This window comes from Chanodichthys erythropterus, chromosome 21, assembly GCF_024489055.1.
Source record: "Chanodichthys erythropterus isolate Z2021 chromosome 21, ASM2448905v1, whole genome shotgun sequence".
NCBI classification, from domain to species: Eukaryota; Metazoa; Chordata; class Actinopteri; order Cypriniformes; family Xenocyprididae; genus Chanodichthys; species Chanodichthys erythropterus.
The window spans coordinates 26,681,655-26,701,981 of NC_090241.1; the positions used below are offsets into that span (position 1 = coordinate 26,681,655).

Sequence of the window (20,327 nt, forward strand, 5' to 3'; positions counted from 1 at the left end):
AATGTAAAGTTTCCTTAAAGGATTGTAAATCTGATTGACAGACACAGAGCAAAGCCAACGTACAGTCCACAGTTGCCTTCTCTATTGTGTTTTTGTGCTTGATCTGAACATTACCAGTTCAGGAGAGCAGCTCTCTAGGGCTAGTGTCCGTTCAAAGGAGTTTTCCCTGTTCACTGAATTTCGTTCATATTTACAATAGGCTATATTTTTTCTGAGTGGTTACAGTGTCTAAAAGAAGAGAAAGAGGCAGTCTGCTGTCATGTATTCAGTGTCTGGCGTACATTTGGGGGAGGGGGCTCACTGGAAAACAAGGATGTGAATTCATAACGCTGCGAACCAGGAAGACGGACACCATGCATCCAGCAAACTTCAGTTTTGGTGTGTGGATAGTATCTGCGCTTTCTCTTTGAATTAAAGTAATGGATTAAACTGTAAAAACCGAAAATATTAAACGCGGACGACACCCCCCTCCCTTTAAACAAAGGTCAAAGTTCACAGGAAGCTGGGGGGCTGCCATTTTTCCCCCTGCTAACATGTTAGATGCTAAAAAGGCGAGGAGTGGTGGTCGCTGCTGAGTGCTTCTGTTTATTGGGTGTTTGCCATCCGTTTGTGTTCGTCTACCTCTTCCGTCGTATGCGTTAGGCTCGGTTGTTGAATGAAGGCGGCATGGAGAGGACAGAACAGCCGTGGAATTCCTCCTACACGTACCAGGTGAGCAAACACAGCGCCGAGATGCTACACAACCTCAACAGCCAGAGAAAAGATGGAGGCAGGTTTTGTGATGTTATCTTGCGCGTCGGAGAGGAGAGCTTCCCCGCGCACAAAGCGGTGTTGGCCGCGTGCAGCGAGTATTTCGAGTCGGTGTTCAGCTGTCAGACGGAAGACGACGGCCAAGGTAAGGAGCTGGAGATGCACACGATCAGCCCCAAAGTTTTCCGAGACATCCTGGACTTCGCGTACACCTCCAAGATCGTGGTGCGCCTGGAGTGCTTCCCGGAGCTGATGACCGCGGCGAAGTTTCTGCTCATGCGATCTGTCATCGAGATCTGTCAGGAGGTCATCAAACAATCCAACGTGCAGATCCTCGTGCCTCCGTCTCGAGGAGGCGAGCACAGCCTGTTCAGGGCCGCGGAGCAGCTGTCATACCCCCTGCCCGTGGACATGTCAAACGGGAGCGTGTCCAACGGCGCCGTGTTTACCGACAACAATGACAGCGACAGTGCCGATCCGACGCAGCCGAGTAACAGTTCGCAGCCGGCCGCTCCCGGCGCACAAGCGGCCGAACACTTAGCGGTTTCCCCGTTGGAGTTTCCCAGCAGCCACCTCAACAGCGACGGCTCCAAGCGAGGCAGAGGGAGACCCAAAAAAGAGCCCACAACAGTGCCGATCTCCTACAATAATAGCGCTGCTCAAAACGAAGTCGAGGGCATTTTCTCGTGCGGGGTTTGTGGCAAGATCTTTCCCGACGACGTGCAGTTGAGAAACCACGAGACTCAGCACGGGACGTTCACCGGCGGTGTGAGCTCCGGAGCGGAGCTGGTTGCAGTGGACGGACCGACGATGATCACTCATTCCCAGGCGAGGTTTCAGGAAAACGGACTGCCGACGGACAACCGTAAACGCGAGAGGACGAGACGACACGTCGCGTGTGATCTATGCGGGAAGGTCTTCCGAGACGTCTACCATCTGAACCGGCACAAGCTGTCACATTCGGGCGAGAAACCGTATGCGTGCCCGGTGTGCGGGCTGCGCTTCAAACGCAAGGATAGGATGTCTTACCATGTGCGGTCTCACGACGGCTCGGTGGGTAAGCCCTATGTCTGTCAAAGCTGCGGGAAGGGTTTCTCCAGGTGAGTACAGTCAGTTATAGGTACGTTTGTTTAAAAATTACATCATTTATATTTGTGTTTTTCATAAATGGTTTGTGGTGTTTTTGTAGGCCAGACCATCTGAATGGACATATTAAACAGGTGCACACCACAGAAAGACCTCACAAGTGTCAGGTGAGAAATACTGAACTTTATTGTTTACTCATTTATTTTTATGTTCTAAAACGGTATGGCTTTCTTTCATCCATGGAACAGAAATTTCTAGATTATATCTCAGCCACTCTTTTCTATGTAGCCTAAGGATTGACTGAGGACTGCGGATGTCAAGCTCCAAAACGACAAAAAGCACCATAAAATAAGAACAATGTGGTCCATATAACTTATGAAGCCAGATGATAGCTTAATATTTTTTGTGATAAACGGGCCAAAATTTTAATTATAGTATTTTTTTTATGTGAATAATTTGCCCTAGCTTGCTTTGAGACCTGAACCTATCTTTCATTTGAGTGAATCAGTTGAACCAGTTTACAAATCTGGTCTGTTATTCATTCTGGTCTGTTATTCATTCACAAATATGATTGTTCAGGTTCTCAAGTTCATTTAACTTAAAGGTGCCCTAGATTCAAAAATTGAATTCACCTCGGCATAGTTGAATAACAAGAGTTCAGTACATGGAAAAGACATACAGTGAGTCTCAAACTCCATTGTTTCCTCCTTCTTATATAAATCTCATTTGTTTAAAAGACCTCCGGAAAACAGGCGAATTTCAACATAACACCGACTGTTACGTAACAGTCGGGATCATTAATATGCATGACCCCAATATTTGCATATGCCAGCCCATGTTCAAGGCATTACACAAGGGCAGCCAGTATTAACGTCTGGATCTGTGCACAGCTGAATCATCAGACTAGGTAAGCAATAGTGAAAAATGGCAGATGGAGCAATAATAACTGACATGATCCATGATTACATGATATTTTTAGTGATATTTGTAAATTGTCTTTCTAAATGTTTCGTTAGCATGTTGCTAATGTACTGTTAAATGTGGTTAAAGTTACCATCATTTATTACTGTATTCGCAGAGACGAGCCGTCACTATTTAAATTTTTAAACACTTGCAGTCTGTATAATTCATAAACACATCTTCATTCTTTATAAATCTGTCCAACAGAGTGTAATGTTAGCTTTAGCCCATCAGCCACAGAGCATATAGCCTCAAACTCATTCAGAATCAAATTTAAACATCCAAATAAATACTATACTCACATGAATCGACGTATGCATGCAGCATGAATGACGAACATCTTGTAAAGATCCATTTGAGGGTTATATTAGCTGTGTGAACTTTGTTTATGCGCTGTATAACTGCACTTAAAGTCGAGAGCTCGGGAGGGCAGGGAGCGAGAGATTTAAAGGGGCCGCGCAGCCTGAATCGGTGCATAGTTAATGAAGCCCCAAAAAAGGCAGTTAAAAAAAAATCTATGGGGTATTTTGAGCTGAAACTTCAGACACATTCAGGGGACACCTTAGACTTATATTACATCTTTTGAAAAGACGTTCTACGGCACCTTTAAAGTCATATGCAAGCTACAGCAGGTTTACAAGGATGAAATGGTTGCATGTCACCTCTTTTGGTCTTTGTTTGGAGCATACACATGACGGCAAGACCAATTGTAATCAGATTAACGGGATAGTTCACCAAAAAATTTAAATTCTGTCATTAACTTGCACTCAAGTTGTTCCAAACCTATATAAATTCCTTTGTATCTACACAAAGGAAGATATTTGGAAGAATGTTTGTAACTAGGCAGATCTCACCCCCTATTTACTTTCATAGTATGGCGAGATCTGCTTTGTTACAAACATTCTTCCAAATATCTTCCTTTGTTTACAGCAGAAGAAATTTATACAGGTTGGAACAACTTGAGGGGGAGTAAGTAATGACTTCTGGGTGAACTATTCCTTTAACATGTATAAGTTACATGTTGGATGAAGCCGAAGTACAGTTGAATTACTGAAGTTTGATAGTTCAACTTCGCAAAAACCTGACCCACATGATTTCAGTCAGAAACAAATTATTGCTTTAGTCTGACTGGAATACTTTTTTTTTTTTTTTTTTTTTTTTTTTTTTTAAGTGCATGTAAATACTGATGGGCACAGTGGGTAGCAACTTGCTGCAGATAATGATAATCAGTAAATAATGACCTAAAATTGTCATGAAACGGAAATTGAGATCATCTTTTCTATCCTACTGTGATGTATATCCCAGTGAAACGGCTTCTTGAACAAGGAAAAAATGCAGGGTGGGACTTCATTTTGTCCACTGGACATTTATTGGATTTGTCATTTACAAATTACTGTTTTCGTGTAAGTTATGGATTATTGGCCAGTCCTTTTCCCTTGGCACATCATCAGAGAAGAGATGTTGTTGCAAGGGGGAGGGGGAGTAAATCGATTCAAGATTACAAGAGCACATGGAAAAAATAAGATGTTCATAAAAATAAATGTTCATTTTGATTTCATGGTGACTTGAAATTTTTGTTTGTTCTTCAAGCTGTAATATAATCAAAAGACTTGTTTTGGAGCTTGACAGCCAAGGTTTCATTCGTGTTCATTTTATGGACAAGAGTGGCCAGGAAATTCTTTATCTTAACTTTCTGTGTTAAACACAACAAAGAAAGTCAGGTTTTAGGATGACACGGGAGTAAGAAAATGATGGCAGAAGAATTTGAGTAAATTCCTCCTTTAAATCAACCTTATGGTTGCAATGACACTCCCATAAAAACGATCTCTCGGAAAATGCTTATAAACCATATCTTGAAATGTCTCAGATTTGCAACGCATCCTTCGCAACACGAGATCGCCTGAGGTCGCACCTGGCATGCCATGAAGATAAGATACCATGTCAAGTGTGTGGGAAATTCCTCCGGGCTGCCTACATGACTGACCACTTGAAAAAACACAGTGAAGGACCTCATAACTTCTGTGGAATATGCAACAAAGGTACTGGTCAAACATGCATTGAAAATAACTAATTTTATAAGGATGTTGCTTAAATAAACAGTGAAACTTGTGTGTACAAAATACCCAACTAATGATCCATGTTTTTATTGCTACTGACACCATCCTTAGTAAGTTAGTTTAGACTCTCGAAAACTGATTGGCTTATTTATAAATGCAGAAAACTGGGAAAAATGCTCAAGTTTTACATAGTAGTATTGAAAAGGTTTGTGGCTTATAATTTATATTATTCTTCTAAAAATCTGATTATCAGACTGAGTATTGTTCTGTTTTTTTGTTTTATTGTTTTTATTTGTTTTTCCTACTTGTTCTTCCGATGGTCTCAGGTTTTTCTACTGCCTCCTACTTAAAGGTGCACGTAAAAACGCACCACAGCTCGTCCATGCTCCCTTCCTCTGCAGCACATCAGTTCCCTGAACCACGCACCAACAGACCACAGATGCACAACGGCGCCCCCTACCACTCAGGACGCCAGTGCGCAGTGGAAGGCAAGCTAGCCTCTCCCCACAGCGTCAAATTGTTGCTCGCTCACTTGCTGTCTTTTTCACTTCTGCTTATCAGATGCTGCACCTGCTTGCATAAAAACTCACCCGCAAACACAGATTGTAGCGCTGCGCATCTTTCATCTTTATTGCAAAATTACTTTGCAGCAAATCAGGGATATGTTGTTAAAAATTAGGCCTTTCTGATTTATATTGCACCATCTTTTGGGACTTTTCTCTCGGTGGATAAGAAAGGATGTTTGTTGCTGAAAGCATGGGTTCTGCTTCACTTTTGGGGAAAGTTAAGGAAGAGTTTCTTTAGCTCAACTGAGTTTTGAAAAATGGCAACCAAAATGCGTAAAAGTAATGATACCTGATTAAGTATTGCATATGTAGAAGTCCTTGTAGTTTTGCAAGCTTCAGTGTTTTTGATGAAAACCGCCGCTATGCCAGATGTAAATTCAAAGTTTGTTATTCAGGTTATGTAAGCTTCTTCTTAAAGAAAATATTTTATTTGCAGGCAAAACATGAAAAGGAAACCAAATTAGTTGTCTTTGTTTAAATAAACTGCATTTAGAGAAATAGTTGCAGCCCTATCAATCAGATTTGTCTGCTAGTCACTTACATTGCTGCTGACCAATTTAGCATGGCCACATGTCCCATTCTGTGTGTCGCTTACTATCATCTCCATCAAGTGCTGGCATAATGCAAGCGTTATTTGAGCCTTCATTCATGCATGTCCACATATAAGTGCACATGTACACGCTGTGCATTGTTTCTGTGGATTTAATGGACCTTTTTCAAACATTTATTGCCATAAAATCCAGCAGCCTGTGATTGGGGAATATCCTTATTGGACACGATGGGGAACATCCGTTGTTTAAGTGTCCTACAATATTTACGATTCCTTGGTAATGTATTGGTGATGACAAGAATTCTGAAAATTCCATTTTTTTCTTGATGTTAACTGTAGATTCACTAGAATAGGGAGGAAGATTTATTTATTTTTATACATTTATTTTGATCTTGTAATACAAGCTTTAAGGTTTTGGCAGTTGATATACGACAACTAATGCAGAAATACATCAGAAAGGCATCATTAACTTTACATCAGTGCAGAATTGTCATTACAGTATCACTCCAACAGTATCATTGAGCTGCTGGCTTGGCATGTAATGAAAGAAAAAGATTCATTCAAATTTATTTTTGTCATCTTAGCTTTGAACAAAACAATTTTCACAATTTCTGAACTGATGTGAAGCTAGTGGTCATCTGACTGTATTGACTACGAATTGTCCCCCTTGGCCTCTCTGTCTTTTCCTCTATCCCTTACCTCTTGGGGCGGTTACTGGCGGTGTAGACCTTTGCACCAGTCGCCGACTCCAGGTTACCTTTCCTGAGACAGAGGGGTCTTTTCGGGGGCTAACTGGGCCAGTTCTACCCCAGCCTGTGCCTCCGGCCCTGGGCCTGCAGCCTGAGCTGCTCCTGGGCAAGCCAGGTCCAACTCCCTATTTCTGGGAGTGCCGCTCTTCTGGAGCACCAGGGTTTCCACTTCATGGGCCTCTTACAGGTCAGTACGTGCTGTTAGGAGGGTGGCAATGTGGTGAGCTAAAGAACTGTGGATGACTGGATGTTAAAACTGATAAGCTTGGTGCAAATATCTGCAAAGTATGGTTGACTTTATTAGTAAGATATTGGTCTGATTTCATTTCTTACCTAATAATTGGCTTTGTCTGTATTTTGCTCATGCTTTTTGTCTGGTGGTCCTCAGTGCTGCTTGATTTTCATCCGTTTGCCTTAACAGCACCCACTTCTGACCTCTTGTCTATAATTTGTACTTTAGAAGAACTGGACTGCATTTAATCTTAGTAGGGTGCATAAAATGTACTGTATCTGACTGGAATTTGAAATGCAAGTCAAAAATGGTACAATGGAGTTAGAGAGAACTCTAGAGCCTTGGTACTCAACTTGTTGCTTATAAGACTTTAAGACTTAAGACCTAGTTAGCTAGTTCAGGCTAAATTTCATTAACATGCATGTGGAAAAAGTTAAGCTCCGATCATTCGGAGCGGAGTAGAGTTGGGACTCAATTTTTCATGGTTGTTGATTGGAATGGGGAAAGTGAGTGTCTAATTTGTGGTAATGAAATCTCAGTTTTTTTAAAGGGATAGTTCACCCAAAAAGAACATTCTGTCATCATATACTCACCCTCACGTTGTTCCAAACTGTATGACTTTCTATCTTTTGTAGAACATAAAATATATTTTGAGAAATGTCTCCGTGTTTTTCTTGTCCATACTGCGGAAGTCAGTGGGCTCCAATGTTGTTTGGTTCCCGGTTTTGCTAAATATCTTCTTTTGTGTTCCAAAGAAGGTTTGGAATGACATATGGTGAGCAATTGATGACAGAATTTTAATTTTGGGGTGAATTATCCCTTTAAGATCAATTTAAATTGACACTATAATATTTAGTATGCATTCAGATGGCATTATTGAAAACAAAAGGAATTTGTCTTTTTTGCTCCTGAACTAAGGTTTAGTGCCACTGCTCTAGAGCCTAGAGGTACTCGGTGGACTGAAATATTAAGATATTATTGTTTCTGTAAATTATTGTACAAAATAGGATGCAATTTCCCTTATTACAGAAAGTATAACGGCACAAAAGCTGCAACATAATGATCAGTAATAGATAGCCAATCTGTTTTTGAACTCAAACAAGTTATCACATGTAGTTGTGGTCGTGAGGGTTCAGGTATAAAGGAAATATTTTTATTTTTAGACATGTTGCTTAATGTGAGGCTCCTTCTCTCTTCCTATATTTCTCTCTGTCCCCCTCCTTCCCTGATATCCCCTTCCCCACTCTGTGTTTACCTCAGACGGGCAGGAGAATGCTGGGAAATGCCCCCATCAGGATTCTGATGGATCGGATGCAGTTTTTGGTGACCTCTCCAATGGAACGGACCTCAAGGCTGAACACAAAGTTGAGGGAGAAGAAATGGAGGTGACATCGTTCATCTTCAACGGCCAACCTGAAGACGCAGTAACCTCGCCAGGGGGATCCAAAGACATTCAAAAAACAGACCACGAAAAGAAGTTTGCCTGCGGCGAATGCGGCCAGACCTTCCGCACAAAGTCTTACCTCAACAAGCACCATCACCGGGTTCATAAGAAACGCGCTGCAGCCAGCTCCGGTCTCGGTGATCTCGGCTCACCCTTTTCCCCCCAGCAGAATATGTCACTTCTTGAATCCTTTGGCTTTCAGATCGTCCAATCAGCCTTTGCCTCTTCACTAGTGGACTCTGAGATGGGCAGCAGTGGAATGGGTTTAGGGGAGAAATGACCCCTTTGAAATGCAAACATTTCTTATAACCTTATTGGACAACCAAACCTTTGATAACTGCGAGTTTAGTCTGTTGTTTCATTCTCCTTGACGCCATATGTAGACTACTTTTTTTTTTTTTTTTTTTTTTTTTGCGTGTTATGTTATTGTTTTGACTTTGCCATCATGGATGCCATTTTGATTCCATCTTGGTGTGAAGCAGCTAATCTGTTTATTCCACTTTCGACAAATCCTAAATTTCATAGGTCTATCCTGAGGGAGGGGGGAGGAATCTTACTTTTAACATGTATTGTTTATCACATGTGTCTTTCATGTGGTTGAGGATTATTTTTGCTTTAAAAGACAAACCGATGCCCTAAACATTTTCAGAATGTACCTCTAGGTTATTCGTGTCCAGACTAAAGTTTTTACAATCAGAAAACATTGAGATGGACTCATTTGTGCAACTGTTGTGCAAACCTACAGCAACTAGTTATAAAACTTAAATGTTTTAGTCTTTTCCTCAATGAATTACTTTGACAAATATTTAAATGGATTTAAATCCTTTAAAACTTCAGGCCTATAATGGCTGTTATCTCAGTAATTTTTTTTATTTTATTTTATTTTTTTTTTGTGGTTTGTTTCTTTGTTTATCATTGATTGTGCGGAGACTGATTGTTTGGGGTCACAAAAAGTATGTCAGTTTTTATTGTCCAACAGGGACCAATTTCAGGTTTCACTGTAAGATATAGCAAGAAGCAAAGAATATATTTTATTAACTTATTGATACCGGTGTCCAAGTCTCCTTTACAAAAAGGTATATATTGAGTTTTGTTGTAACGTGCTATTTTCTTCTTGAATCATGCAGCCGACAGGAGGACAGCATGAGAGTGATGACGAATGTGTTGAGTACATGTGTGAATGCTGCAGTCTCTCCAATGTCCTTTATCTCTAGAATGTAATATAAACAGAGGGCTTTCTAATCTTTTTTTAATATATCAGAGTTTTTCTTAGTTGTTCAGTACATTCCTTCTTAACTTAAAGTCATATACACGATGTGTAACATTCATATATATATATATATATACAACAAATATGTATATATGTATGGCCAATTATGTTAGTTTATGAGAACATAAACTTGTATATAGGAATTTTCCTTGGCCTTGTTGAATGAATGGATTTTTTCTTTTCCATTTTGGAAGAGTATGTTTTAAGAGAATTGTTTTATGTTGATACTGACAAATCCATACCTTTGTTGTGTCTTTATTATTATGCAAGTAATTGGGTGTGTGTTTGCCTGTTCCTCTTACTCTAAATGCAGTGTTGATGCTGGTTACCTTTCCTATTATTTTACCCTGCAGGTTATTAGTATAATGTACCGTGAACTTATTTGGAGTATTTGGAATGGCAGTTTGTATAATGTTGCAGAGGTGTTGCAAGCGGTCACTCATGATTTATGCTATCAATAACATAATGTACACTTTTTTTTTTTTTTTTCTTTTTTTTTTTTTTCATTGTCATGTGTAGTTGTTAAACTTGTTCAATCTGAACCAGACTGATCTGAGCATCGGAAAACCTGCAGGTCTTTGCAGATCATTGCTAATATCAGATCATAAAGTCTGTTAATTGATTTGGAATTTTAAGTTTCTAATAGTAACAATCATTGTCTGCCCAATAAGTGTGATCTGAATATTTGCAGCCCTTATTTATTTACAAATTTGAAGTTGTAGGGAATTGTTCAGTTATTTTATTGTTGTTATTTGTTTGTCTTGTATGGTGTTCTGGCTTATTACATCACTGGAAACATTTTTTGTTTGTTTTCTTGCTTGTGTATTTGTATATTTGTATGTTGCAAAGTGCCTTCCCAGTACTGATTGTGAACAGCGATGGGTAGGAAAAATCTGTCATTTAAAGGACCTATCTTATAAAAACCATATACAAACAGAGTTGCATTGACACTTTTGTATAAAGACATGCACATAGAAAAGTGTACATTTGTACATGTTTGGTATTCTACCCTTTTGTTTTCTGACAAATTGTTGTTTCTCTGCAATTTATGTCAACGTTGATCAATTTTTGGACATTTGGATATAAGCATACTTTTCTATTGATGTTTGTTTTTGTACACTGTTTTTGTGTCTCTGTCTATTTGGTACAGAGATGGGTATAAAATAAAATTGTATTTGAGAATTTTCTTTCTTGTGATGAGCAATTCAGAGCACATAATTGTGTTATTCCAGGTTATTTTGTGGAAAAAACAGCATGGCTTTGGCAACCTGCTGTGAAAACAATTGTATAGTTTTTCATTATTATATACTTTAATGTTTATGACTGGTGAAATTGATCCAATCATAACATATATATGTATCTTATTAAATGAGAATGATTTGGTAAAAAGGTCAAAAAATTAATGGAAAAGCAAAATGACACTACATTGTGCTACAGCAAGCATGAATATTTGCAAAGATTATTGCTGCCGTGATGAGGATTCCAAAGTCAAGTCTGTTTCCTATTGCTTGTCTGATTGAAACTAACCATACCATATTCTCATTTTATTCAAGTGCAATATTGTATAATGCTGAGCAGCACTCCTTATTTCGTATTGGTTAACTGCTTGCAGTTTATAGAAAATGTGTGCATGAGCATATACTCAGGAAATGCATAAAATCACACATAGTGAGATTTGAAAAGGTGGAAATTGAACTCGTAAGAACAGCAGGGTCGAAGTTCATAATAAATAAATTAGAACTTTGTGTGTGAACGAATCAGTTTGCTGAACTGAATGGGATATGATCCAAAAACCAGTGTGGCAAAAGAACGTGAAATTATAAATGAATCTCTCACTCTCAGCACTGCACTCTGAGGTCCAAACAACTTGGAGGAGATAGACCAGAGGATAGGTGTAAATATTAGCAATGAGAATGAGTACTTACAGTTGTTAACCCAAAACCAATCCAACACAAAAGTACTTAGGTTAGACCCAGAGTAAATTTGACATTTTATCTCTCTATTTCCGTTTGTTTGAACTTCTAAACTAACTATTTAGCTCATTGACGCCATCTATTGACATGATTGTGTCATTATAACCATTATAATTTTGACACCAGTAGAAAAATGGTCATAAAGGGAACTTCAGACGGCAAACTATGGCTCAAGTTAGATTGATAACTAAACATTTAAAATACATAATAAGTAAGCATCAATATATTTAGCAGAATGTGCAGGTTTCTTTGTATGTTTTTTGACTGTTGCAATTTACCTTAACGTGCTAAATAAAACAGGACATCCCATTAAATACAGTGCTGATTATCCTTTTCTCTTTCTCTCAGATATTGGAGAGGAAAAATAAGAAAATGTCAGCCAAATAGAGGACAAAGGGTATAATCAGTGGTGTGAAAGGTGTTGGGAGTGGATGTCACGCCTCTGGCAGAAAACCATTTTTGTCAAAAACAAAATTTTGGTTCTTACGCATGTGCTCATTTCAAAAACTCACTAACAGTCTTTGGTTTCTCAGTCGACGAAAAGATCCTCTGTAGCACCTTTAATAGCTAATCCATTTCTCAGTATCCAAAAATCTTTAAAGAGTCTGGCCTCAAAAGGTCTGTTGTATAAATATTATATGACAAAATTTATCTGAAGCTTTTTTACAGCCCAGTCTAGCAGAATACAGAACTATTTTACATAAAGTCAGCTTATTAAATTGTCAGCTAACACCCGTATGCGCCTTCTGTCATAGACAGCATTTCCCATCATCCCCTCTGGCACCTAAACACACCCACCTGAAACTCATCTAGCCCTCATCACCAGCACTATATAGAGCACACACACTGCCTCGGTCATGTTTCTGACATCGTCTGATGCTATGGACTTAGCTGCTTAATATTCCTGACTAACTTGCTAGCTATTGCGGTTGCGTCATCTTCCATTAATTCCTCGTCTCAGCGTAGTTTCCGTGTGTGTGTGTGTGTGTGTGTGTGTGTGTGTGTTTGCTCCAACGATACTGTAAGACAAAGACTCAAAGTTAACGATACAAGCTTCTCATCTGCTAACAATCTCAAGTATCATCTCTTACCTATTTATGCTCTGTATTCCTGCCATATCTGCAAATAAACCTACCTGTTACGTTACTTCAGTTCTGGTCATTGAGTCCAAGCCTGAGCATGACACCTCCAAAGTAGGTATGCAGGACTTTTAAGTATATTTGCTCATTTGTGCAGATAATCTTGCAGAAATAAGTAACAATAGATTTAGCAGAATAGTCTTGTTAATCTGTTCTAAACAGCAGGAATCATGTGTTTACTATGAACTAAAGCTCTCTGTTGCCATAGGAAAAACATCAGGGGTTCGCTGTTAGGGTGTTGCTGAGTCATGCTGACCTTAAGGAGAAACATTCTGCAGAATTGTTATAACTGCACACCCGCAATGATGCTGCCAAAGTCAACTTGGCTAAGTGTTATCTGAATTCATCTCCTGTATCAAATGTGCTTAAACTTGATGGGAGTCATGATAAAGGGAGCAAGGGAACATCTTTTCTTGAAGTCTGAGCAGTTAGGTCTATGGTTGGCAATATTTTAACACTTGAGTAATGTGAGACAGTAAAGCATGATTAATGGATGAATCAAAGAAATTAAGCAAGTCAGTCTAGTGATGCAGAAAATATTTAATCAAGTAATACATATAAAAATAACCATGACAAGATGTAAACTCACTGTGTGATGAAGAACAATTAAGGCATAATTTTAAAGATATTATTCTAAAAATATTAATTTAGCTGATGTTTAACACACTATAAGGCAGTGGAGTGAAAAACTTCCCCTAGTTGGTACTGGGCTTGTACTACTTCTGGATCCATTTTGACGTGTCCACGGTAATTGAGTCTGTAAAATTCTTTAGTGATCATCGCTATGGTCTTTCCCTTGGTTTCAGGTAGAACCATCTGAATAAATGAAGCAGTCAGGAGGCATACAGCCCCAAATGGCACAAAGCAATACTGTCCTAAACCGCTCTGCAAAAACACACACAGAAGGCATTCATAAAAAGAAGAAATCCTTTTCTTAACTGGTATTTTGTCTAATTTTCCAGTTAAAATATCTAAAAATCCTTGAAACATGAAACATTTACTTAGCAAAACTACATTAAAGGGACAGTTCACCACAAAATGAAATCATTTACTCACTCTCATGCCATCCCAGATGTATATGACTTTCTTCAAATAAAATTTTCATTTTTGGGTGAACTATCCCTTTAAAGGTGCTAAAGAGGATCTTTTCGTCGACTGAGAAACCAAAGACTGTTACTGATTTTTTTTAAATGAGCGCATGCGTAAAAACAACAACCCCCTGCTTTCGTGGGAACGCCTCCCAAAACTCGTGCACGAGTATTGGAACACGTGTGTTTACCACCGGCATTCGCTGTGTCGTGTTAGTGGATTCATTATGTTGGACTCACCACAGGTAACTCATAATCTGCAGTTGTTACTCCTGTCTCCTGACAAAAACATTGCATGCGGCGCCTGTGGAGTGTGGAAAGTTACTGGAGCGTGCAGCCGCGCTCGTCTCTCACAAGGAACGTCATAGCAGTGATTGACAAGCCAGAGGGCCAGTCGTTGGTTGATTGTTTTTAAGGCCCTACCTCGTGCACAGATGATGTATATTAATATTATTACTTTCAGTGCACCTAATAAATAGTCTTTTATCAGTTAGTAAAGACAGTTTCAAGTAATACTGCAAAAATGTTAAAACAAAACATCCTCTTTAGCACCTTTAAGGAGCCATTTTTGCTGTTTTGCTGAGTCTGTTATTCTCTCACCACAAGGAAAGGGAAGATCATCCCGATAATGAAGAGGTTCAGCCACATTAGAGATCCAGCAGTCATGTAGGCAGCAGGACGTGCTGTCTGATTAAAAATCTCTGTTGGAAGGATTCCAGTCACCCCAGCTACCGTATGAAGAAAATGAGAACAGTGTATGAAATAACCATAACCATAACATAAAAACATTGTGCTGTATGTCAGGATGTTGTGATTCACCTGGTCCCATTCCAAAGCTCAGAATGTAGGTGAAAATGCAGGTCATGCTCAGGTAAGGCATCCAGGTAACCATATTCTATTAAGTGGAAGGTCAAATCAAAACATAGTGTTATTTGATCTATACTTAAACTACCATTTAAAAGTCTGGAGTAATGGATGCTGCTTTGCCATAAAAGGATTAAATAAATGAAATATATTAAAATATAGTTATTTTAAATTTTAATATTTCACAAAATTAATGGTTATTTTTAAACAAAGATACAAAATAGTCTTGGTGAGCATAACATACTTCTTTTAAAAACATAAAAAAATCCAGCTGACCAAAAACTTGAATGATACTGTAACCAATATGAAAAGTAGCCAATCATAGTTTACCGTTGATGACGTCCATTCAGTGTAGATTACTGAAGTTGGACATTATGTGTCCACTTTAAGGTTAGACATTACATGGACTCATTACATTACATTACAGGACTCTCAAAGGTCAACTTCAGGAGTATCAGTGCAGTTTATAATTTCTGAGCATGCATACGTGTACATAACCTTCCATGTGACTATGTGTGTGCTGGTAAAGGGAAAAGAGGTCATGCAACCTTTATAATAATACACACCTCAAGTGAAAGAGCCACAGTGAAGACTACAGCCCATCCTGCCATGAGAACATAGCCGCCCATTAACATCAGCTTCCTACCCAGCCTCTCTATCAATAAGTTCTAAACACACACACACACACATTTAAAATGAATGCGTAGCCATGTCATTCTAACAGAAATTATTCTGTATACAGTTATACTATTAAAAGTGGTAACCTTGGTCCTCCAAAGAAAGTATGTCAAAATGGGCTAAAACACTTGACAAAAGTGATCAGCCTAACGTTTGGGCTGAATTAATTCACTCACACTATTCAAGTGGGTCAAAGGATTGCCTGTTTTGTTCTGGGACAGTTACATAATTGATAACAGATTAAATGAAGACTTACACACAGAATGCAAGCTGTGAATTCACACATCCCGGTGCCAATGGTCACATATTGGATCTGTCCTGCAGATATCCCCGCTTCTTGAAACACATATGATGCATAGAAGTAAATCTGAGGAATGAAAGAAAAAGGCCCTTAATCTTTTGAATTTCTGAGTGTGCAAAACACACACAACCCAAACCTGGTGTACTAACACTTAAAATCCTTCTGAAGCATTTCTAGTCATGTAAGAAGTGTTGGGTACAGGAGAGATTTAACAAAAGCTCTATGAAAGGCAGGTCAATCAGTCACTTGCTTATTCAGTTCCTTAGAAAATTTACAGAAAAAGATTCAAATGTGTTTTTCAAAGGTATTCAAAAGGTAACAATTAACCACAAATGTTGAATAACTGAAGGGATTTCTCTGGTTAAATGTTTTATTGAAATGTCTTAAATTTCTTTTATCACAATATCAAAAGTGAACATTTAATATTAATATTCATTATATATATACAAATTATATACACTAAAGTTTGGGGTAGGTAAGATTCTTCTTGAAAAGTTTCTTATGCTCACCAAGGCTACATTATATATATATATATATATATATATATATATATATATATATATATATATATATATATATATATATATATATATATATATATATATATATATATATATAATCAATCATTACTCCAGTTTTCAGTGTCACATGATCTTTCAGAAATCATTCTAGTATGATGACTTGGTGCTTAGGAAACATTTCTTATCAATGTTGAAAACCATTGAAAGCCATGATACACTTTTTCAGGATTTTTTGATAAATAGAAAGTTCAAATGCAAAGCAAAAAAAAATTTTTTTGTAACAATGTAATATTCTTTACTGTCAGTTTTGATCTATTTAATGCATACTAGCTGAATAAATCATTTCTTTTAAAAAAAATATTACTGACCCCAAACTTTTGAACAGTGTAAAAACAGTGAGACAGATATTTTATTTAAAATATTAAGACAAATATGATGAGGACACGGGCTATTCTAACTGCTAACTGCTTTGTGTGAGTCTGTTTGCATACATTTTTACCCCCTACAAGCATGACAACAGTGCTTATTTTTTCAAATATTAACATTAAGCCTGCAACAAGCATTCATTCTCAAGAACTGCTAGGTGTGTATTATTTGGTTAAAGTACAGTTTATGAAGCACTACACTGGCAATCCAGTTACACTTGAACTTCCGACTAAGAGGCAAAGATGTAACAGCACAGGATTGGACAGAGGCAGGGTCTCACCGAGTCATTACCGCACAGTTGCATGGCACTGCTCAAGACTGCCACAGAGATGAGCTGCCAGCGAACGCTGCGGTCAGTGAAGAGCTCCCATGGCTGTTTGGCACGTTCTCCCTTGGTTTCATTCTGTTCCTGCAGAATCTCATCCAGCTCTTCTCTCTGCACCTCACAGCCTCGCAGACGCCGCAGTGCTGAGAAACAAACACGTTTAATGTATATAATCAAGTGTAAGAATTACGTTCGGCTTTCAAATATATCAGAATGACATATTTAAAGAGATAGTTCATCCAAAAATGAACATTTAGTCAGCATTTACTTGCCCTCTGTATTGGGTAATGAGATTACACAACAAAATATCTCAGTTAATTTTTCAAGTAAGTAACAGAGGTTACTTTATTTCCTAGATACGTCTCCTGTCCACAACACAAATATACTTTATGTATTTAATCTCACTTTATTTACCAGTGTCTTCGCTGCTGACCTTCAATGATCCGATTCAACCATACTAAGCAAAAACATCACATTTGTGTTTCTTTTTTTTTTTGAAGTAAGAGTATTGAACTTTCTTCTCTTGCATTCTATTTTCTGTGGTCCAGAATGGCAGCACAGCTGCAAGGTTTGTTTAAGCTTCATTCTTTACGATACATGCATGAATTTGCATTTCCTTCAGCCTGAGGCTTATTCATGTCACTTTTTGTGAAAGGGTCTTTATATTTGCCAACTTTTTTGTTAATATAAAAACAAACAAGCAAGCCCAGTCCAGGTTAGAAAAAGTAACACAAAAGTAATGTAACGCATTACTTTCCATAAAAAGTAACTAAGTAATGCAATTAGTTACTTTTTACAATAAAATATTATAACACATTACTTTTAAAAGTAACTTTCCCCAACACTTCTCGCCCTCATGTCAAACCAAACCAAACCATAATGACCTTTCTAACATATTTTACTGTTTTTTTCTATATACACTGGAGGCCCTTTATAAGTGGATGTTTTTAGAGTAAAGAGCATGTTATGTTTATTGTGTAGGGTTCAGTGAGTCTATCATACTCTGTATTTTTAAAGCATATTGCAATATACAACTGAACCAATGCTTAAGACTCATACCCATTAGGCAGGCCTCTTTGTCTCCACAGTCAATGAGGAGGTAGCGGGGACTTTCTGGAAACCAGGGCAAGGTGAGGAGTTGGATGAAGCCTGGAATAGCATTACTGGCCAATAAATACTGCCAACACGGCTCACCACCTAACACCTCACTGAATAAAGAAGTATTTTAAAATCAGCCATTTCAGTCATGATAATCAGTTTAATTTAGGCATAAAAGATACCAAAATAACAATTTTACATGCACCTCATTAAAAAATAATTTACTTTACATCACACAAGGAAATGGTAATCACTCTCACAACGTACTGCATCAAATATGTAACGCACCTCAGACTGACCACCTGTCCCAACACCAGTCCAAATGAAGTGAAGACAGCTGAGGACAGAGACACAGCCCCTCGTAAGTGCTTCGGTGCACTTTCACCAAAATACATGGGCTGTACATTCATACTGATGCCTGAATATAAATAGAAAAGATGGTTTATAATGATACCAGGAAGAAACTAGCAATCTCAAAATATAAAGGGCCCATTACTGATAATCACATTTACAGGTAAAATATATATATACACAGTACCTGCATTTATGCCAACCAAAAATCTGGAGATGATAATCATCTCAACTGACTTTGCAGTTCGGCTCAGCAATGCAAGCAGTGAACTTGATATAAGAAACACATTGTTCAGCAACATAGTCTTCTTCCTTGGAAACAAGAACATAACAGGGCAAACTACTTAAATTACACCAAATTTTAAATCTAAAACATGTTTTAATGAAATAAAACCACTGGCAAGAAACACGAACTTTAAGATGTAAACTGTTACTGTAAATAAAACAAGATAGAGACAGAAGTGTTTGTACCTCCCGAAACGGACAGACATCGGCCCTGCTATCAGGGCTCCAATAAAGCCGCCCAATGAGAAAATAGAGACTATGAAGGTCCATATCAGAGTGACCTCATAAACCCCCAACTGTATTCCCCATCTCTCCTGAAATGTCTCATTAACAAACTTTTGAATGAACTGCAGGAAAGAACACAGAACAGAAAACTTGTAATTGGCCTTAAGAGACACAAACAGACAACTAATATGGCAAAAAGATTTTTACTCTTTCACACAAACCCAACGAAACACTGTTCCTTACAACAGTAGGTGCATTCATTATGGCCAGGTTGTATCCATACTGTAGTGTTCCCCCAATAGCTGCAGAGGTCACCATTAATGCCAAAGTGTATTTATGACCCTGATTAGAAAGAATAACTATAATGTTACGTTAACACACATATAAGCAACAAAACAAACAAATCAACTTCATAACAATAAATAAATGACTAAATTAAATTAAAATTAAACTTTTAAAAAAATCTGAATAATGGAAATGAACTCCAGCAATAGGACATAAACATTCTACCTTCTTCTCCCTTGTAGTCATGATGTCTTCAAGTATGTGCTAATGATTTGCCTTGAGAAAAATAATCCAGAGGTTAAAATCCAAGAATAGAGAAGAAAGCTGTCAAGTTTATTCTGTGCTCGCCATTAAATGACATTGATGCAACGGTGCGTAGAAAGAGACTATGACACACGTCTTCAAATGTTACAGCCAATAAGTACCTTCAGAATGGTCAGTCACGATCCTTACAATTTATATAGTTTAACTATATAGTTATATAGTTTAACCACTCTCTCGACTAAATAAAACAATGATTTTCGAATTCTCCTGAGAACTTCTGTTGAATTAAATGCACCTGCTCCTTATGAATACGCTGGCATTGTGTCCATGTAAAGGTCCATTTAAAAGAAAATGAGATCATTAAACTGTAGTTTAACTCCACCTATCGGGATGTATATATAACTGTAGGTACTGTGATTGAAACAATATTTACTTACCAAGTTTTTATTTATTTATTTATTTATTTATTTTAATAAAAAAAAAGTTTTGTGGGTGTTTTACATTCAGTCAGTACACGTTGGTCGACTTACGGAATATTAATGGAATCGAAGCATGTAAAACCAGTAGGCTACTGATTTGAAATAATATTGAGCTTATCCACTTATTCCACTAGAGGGCAACATAACACTATTATAATTGTGCACTCTTGACGTTTGTACTCTTGAGGAATTACAGTAAAGGTGTAGGTAGAGGCTTGGTTTTGGTTGACCTATGAAATAAATTATTAGCATAATACTTTTTGGATACTTCTAGTTTAGGTAACACAAATAAATGCTTAACTGACCCAAAACCTGGACAAAATTTCCAATCCTTACAAAAAATCAAAGAAAATAAGAATTA

The 20,327-nt window shown here is 37.9% G+C and overlaps 2 protein-coding genes across 5 annotated transcripts; one reads left to right on the top strand and one right to left on the bottom strand.

Annotated features, from left to right (window-relative positions):
- Positions 1-340: 340 nt before the first annotated feature.
- On the top strand, positions 341-10,840 carry patz1 (POZ/BTB and AT hook containing zinc finger 1). 3 transcript variants are annotated; one of them, XM_067373864.1, is made up of 6 exons: positions 341-1,850; positions 1,940-2,003; positions 4,664-4,835; positions 5,180-5,341; positions 6,696-6,905; positions 8,211-10,840. In XM_067373864.1, the coding sequence occupies exons 1-6, from the start codon at positions 667-669 to the stop codon at positions 8,672-8,674; spliced, it is 2,256 nt and encodes a 751-aa protein (XP_067229965.1). In that variant the 5' UTR covers positions 341-666; the 3' UTR covers positions 8,675-10,840. The 3 variants fall into 3 exon arrangements, with proteins under 3 accessions (XP_067229965.1, XP_067229966.1, XP_067229967.1); XM_067373865.1 differs by lacking the exon at positions 6,696-6,905; XM_067373866.1 differs by lacking the exons at positions 5,180-5,341; positions 6,696-6,905.
- Positions 10,841-13,314: 2,474 nt separating this feature from the next.
- slc2a11a (solute carrier family 2 member 11a) lies at positions 13,315-19,785 on the bottom strand. 2 transcript variants are annotated; one of them, XM_067373815.1, is made up of 13 exons: positions 19,649-19,785; positions 19,449-19,499; positions 19,182-19,280; positions 18,900-19,060; positions 18,616-18,740; positions 18,366-18,495; positions 18,039-18,187; positions 16,935-17,122; positions 15,663-15,773; positions 15,295-15,396; positions 14,684-14,759; positions 14,465-14,592; positions 13,315-13,661 (listed from the first exon to the last, which is right to left on the bottom strand). In XM_067373815.1, the coding sequence occupies exons 2-13, from the start codon at positions 19,467-19,469 to the stop codon at positions 13,443-13,445; spliced, it is 1,509 nt and encodes a 502-aa protein (XP_067229916.1). In that variant the 5' UTR covers positions 19,470-19,499; positions 19,649-19,785; the 3' UTR covers positions 13,315-13,442. The 2 variants fall into 2 exon arrangements, with proteins under 2 accessions (XP_067229916.1, XP_067229917.1); XM_067373816.1 differs by lacking the exon at positions 19,649-19,785 and adding an exon at positions 14,105-14,168 and having other exon boundaries at positions 13,538-13,661; positions 19,449-19,582.
- Positions 19,786-20,327: the final 542 nt, after the last annotated feature.

What these genes read in the sequence shown, in the direction of transcription:
- slc2a11a (XM_067373815.1), bottom strand. Translation starts at nt 19,469, where the DNA reads ATGACTACAAGGGAGAAGAAG. An exon ending in TTTGGTTGGCATAAATGCAG is followed by an intron (nt 18,496 to 18,615) that starts GTACTGTGTATA and finishes ATTTATATTCAG; the next exon opens with GCATCAGTATGAATGTACAG. An exon ending in TGATCTTCCCTTTCCTTGTG is followed by an intron (nt 13,662 to 14,464) that starts GTGAGAGAATAA and finishes GTGTTTTTGCAG; the next exon opens with AGCGGTTTAGGACAGTATTG.
- patz1 (XM_067373864.1), top strand. Translation starts at nt 667, where the DNA reads ATGGAGAGGACAGAACAGCCGTGGAATTCCTCCTACACGTACCAGGTG. An exon ending in CTGTGGAATATGCAACAAAG is followed by an intron (nt 4,836 to 5,179) that starts GTACTGGTCAAA and finishes CGATGGTCTCAG; the next exon opens with GTTTTTCTACTGCCTCCTAC. An exon ending in ACTTCATGGGCCTCTTACAG is followed by an intron (nt 6,906 to 8,210) that starts GTCAGTACGTGC and finishes TGTTTACCTCAG; the next exon opens with ACGGGCAGGAGAATGCTGGG.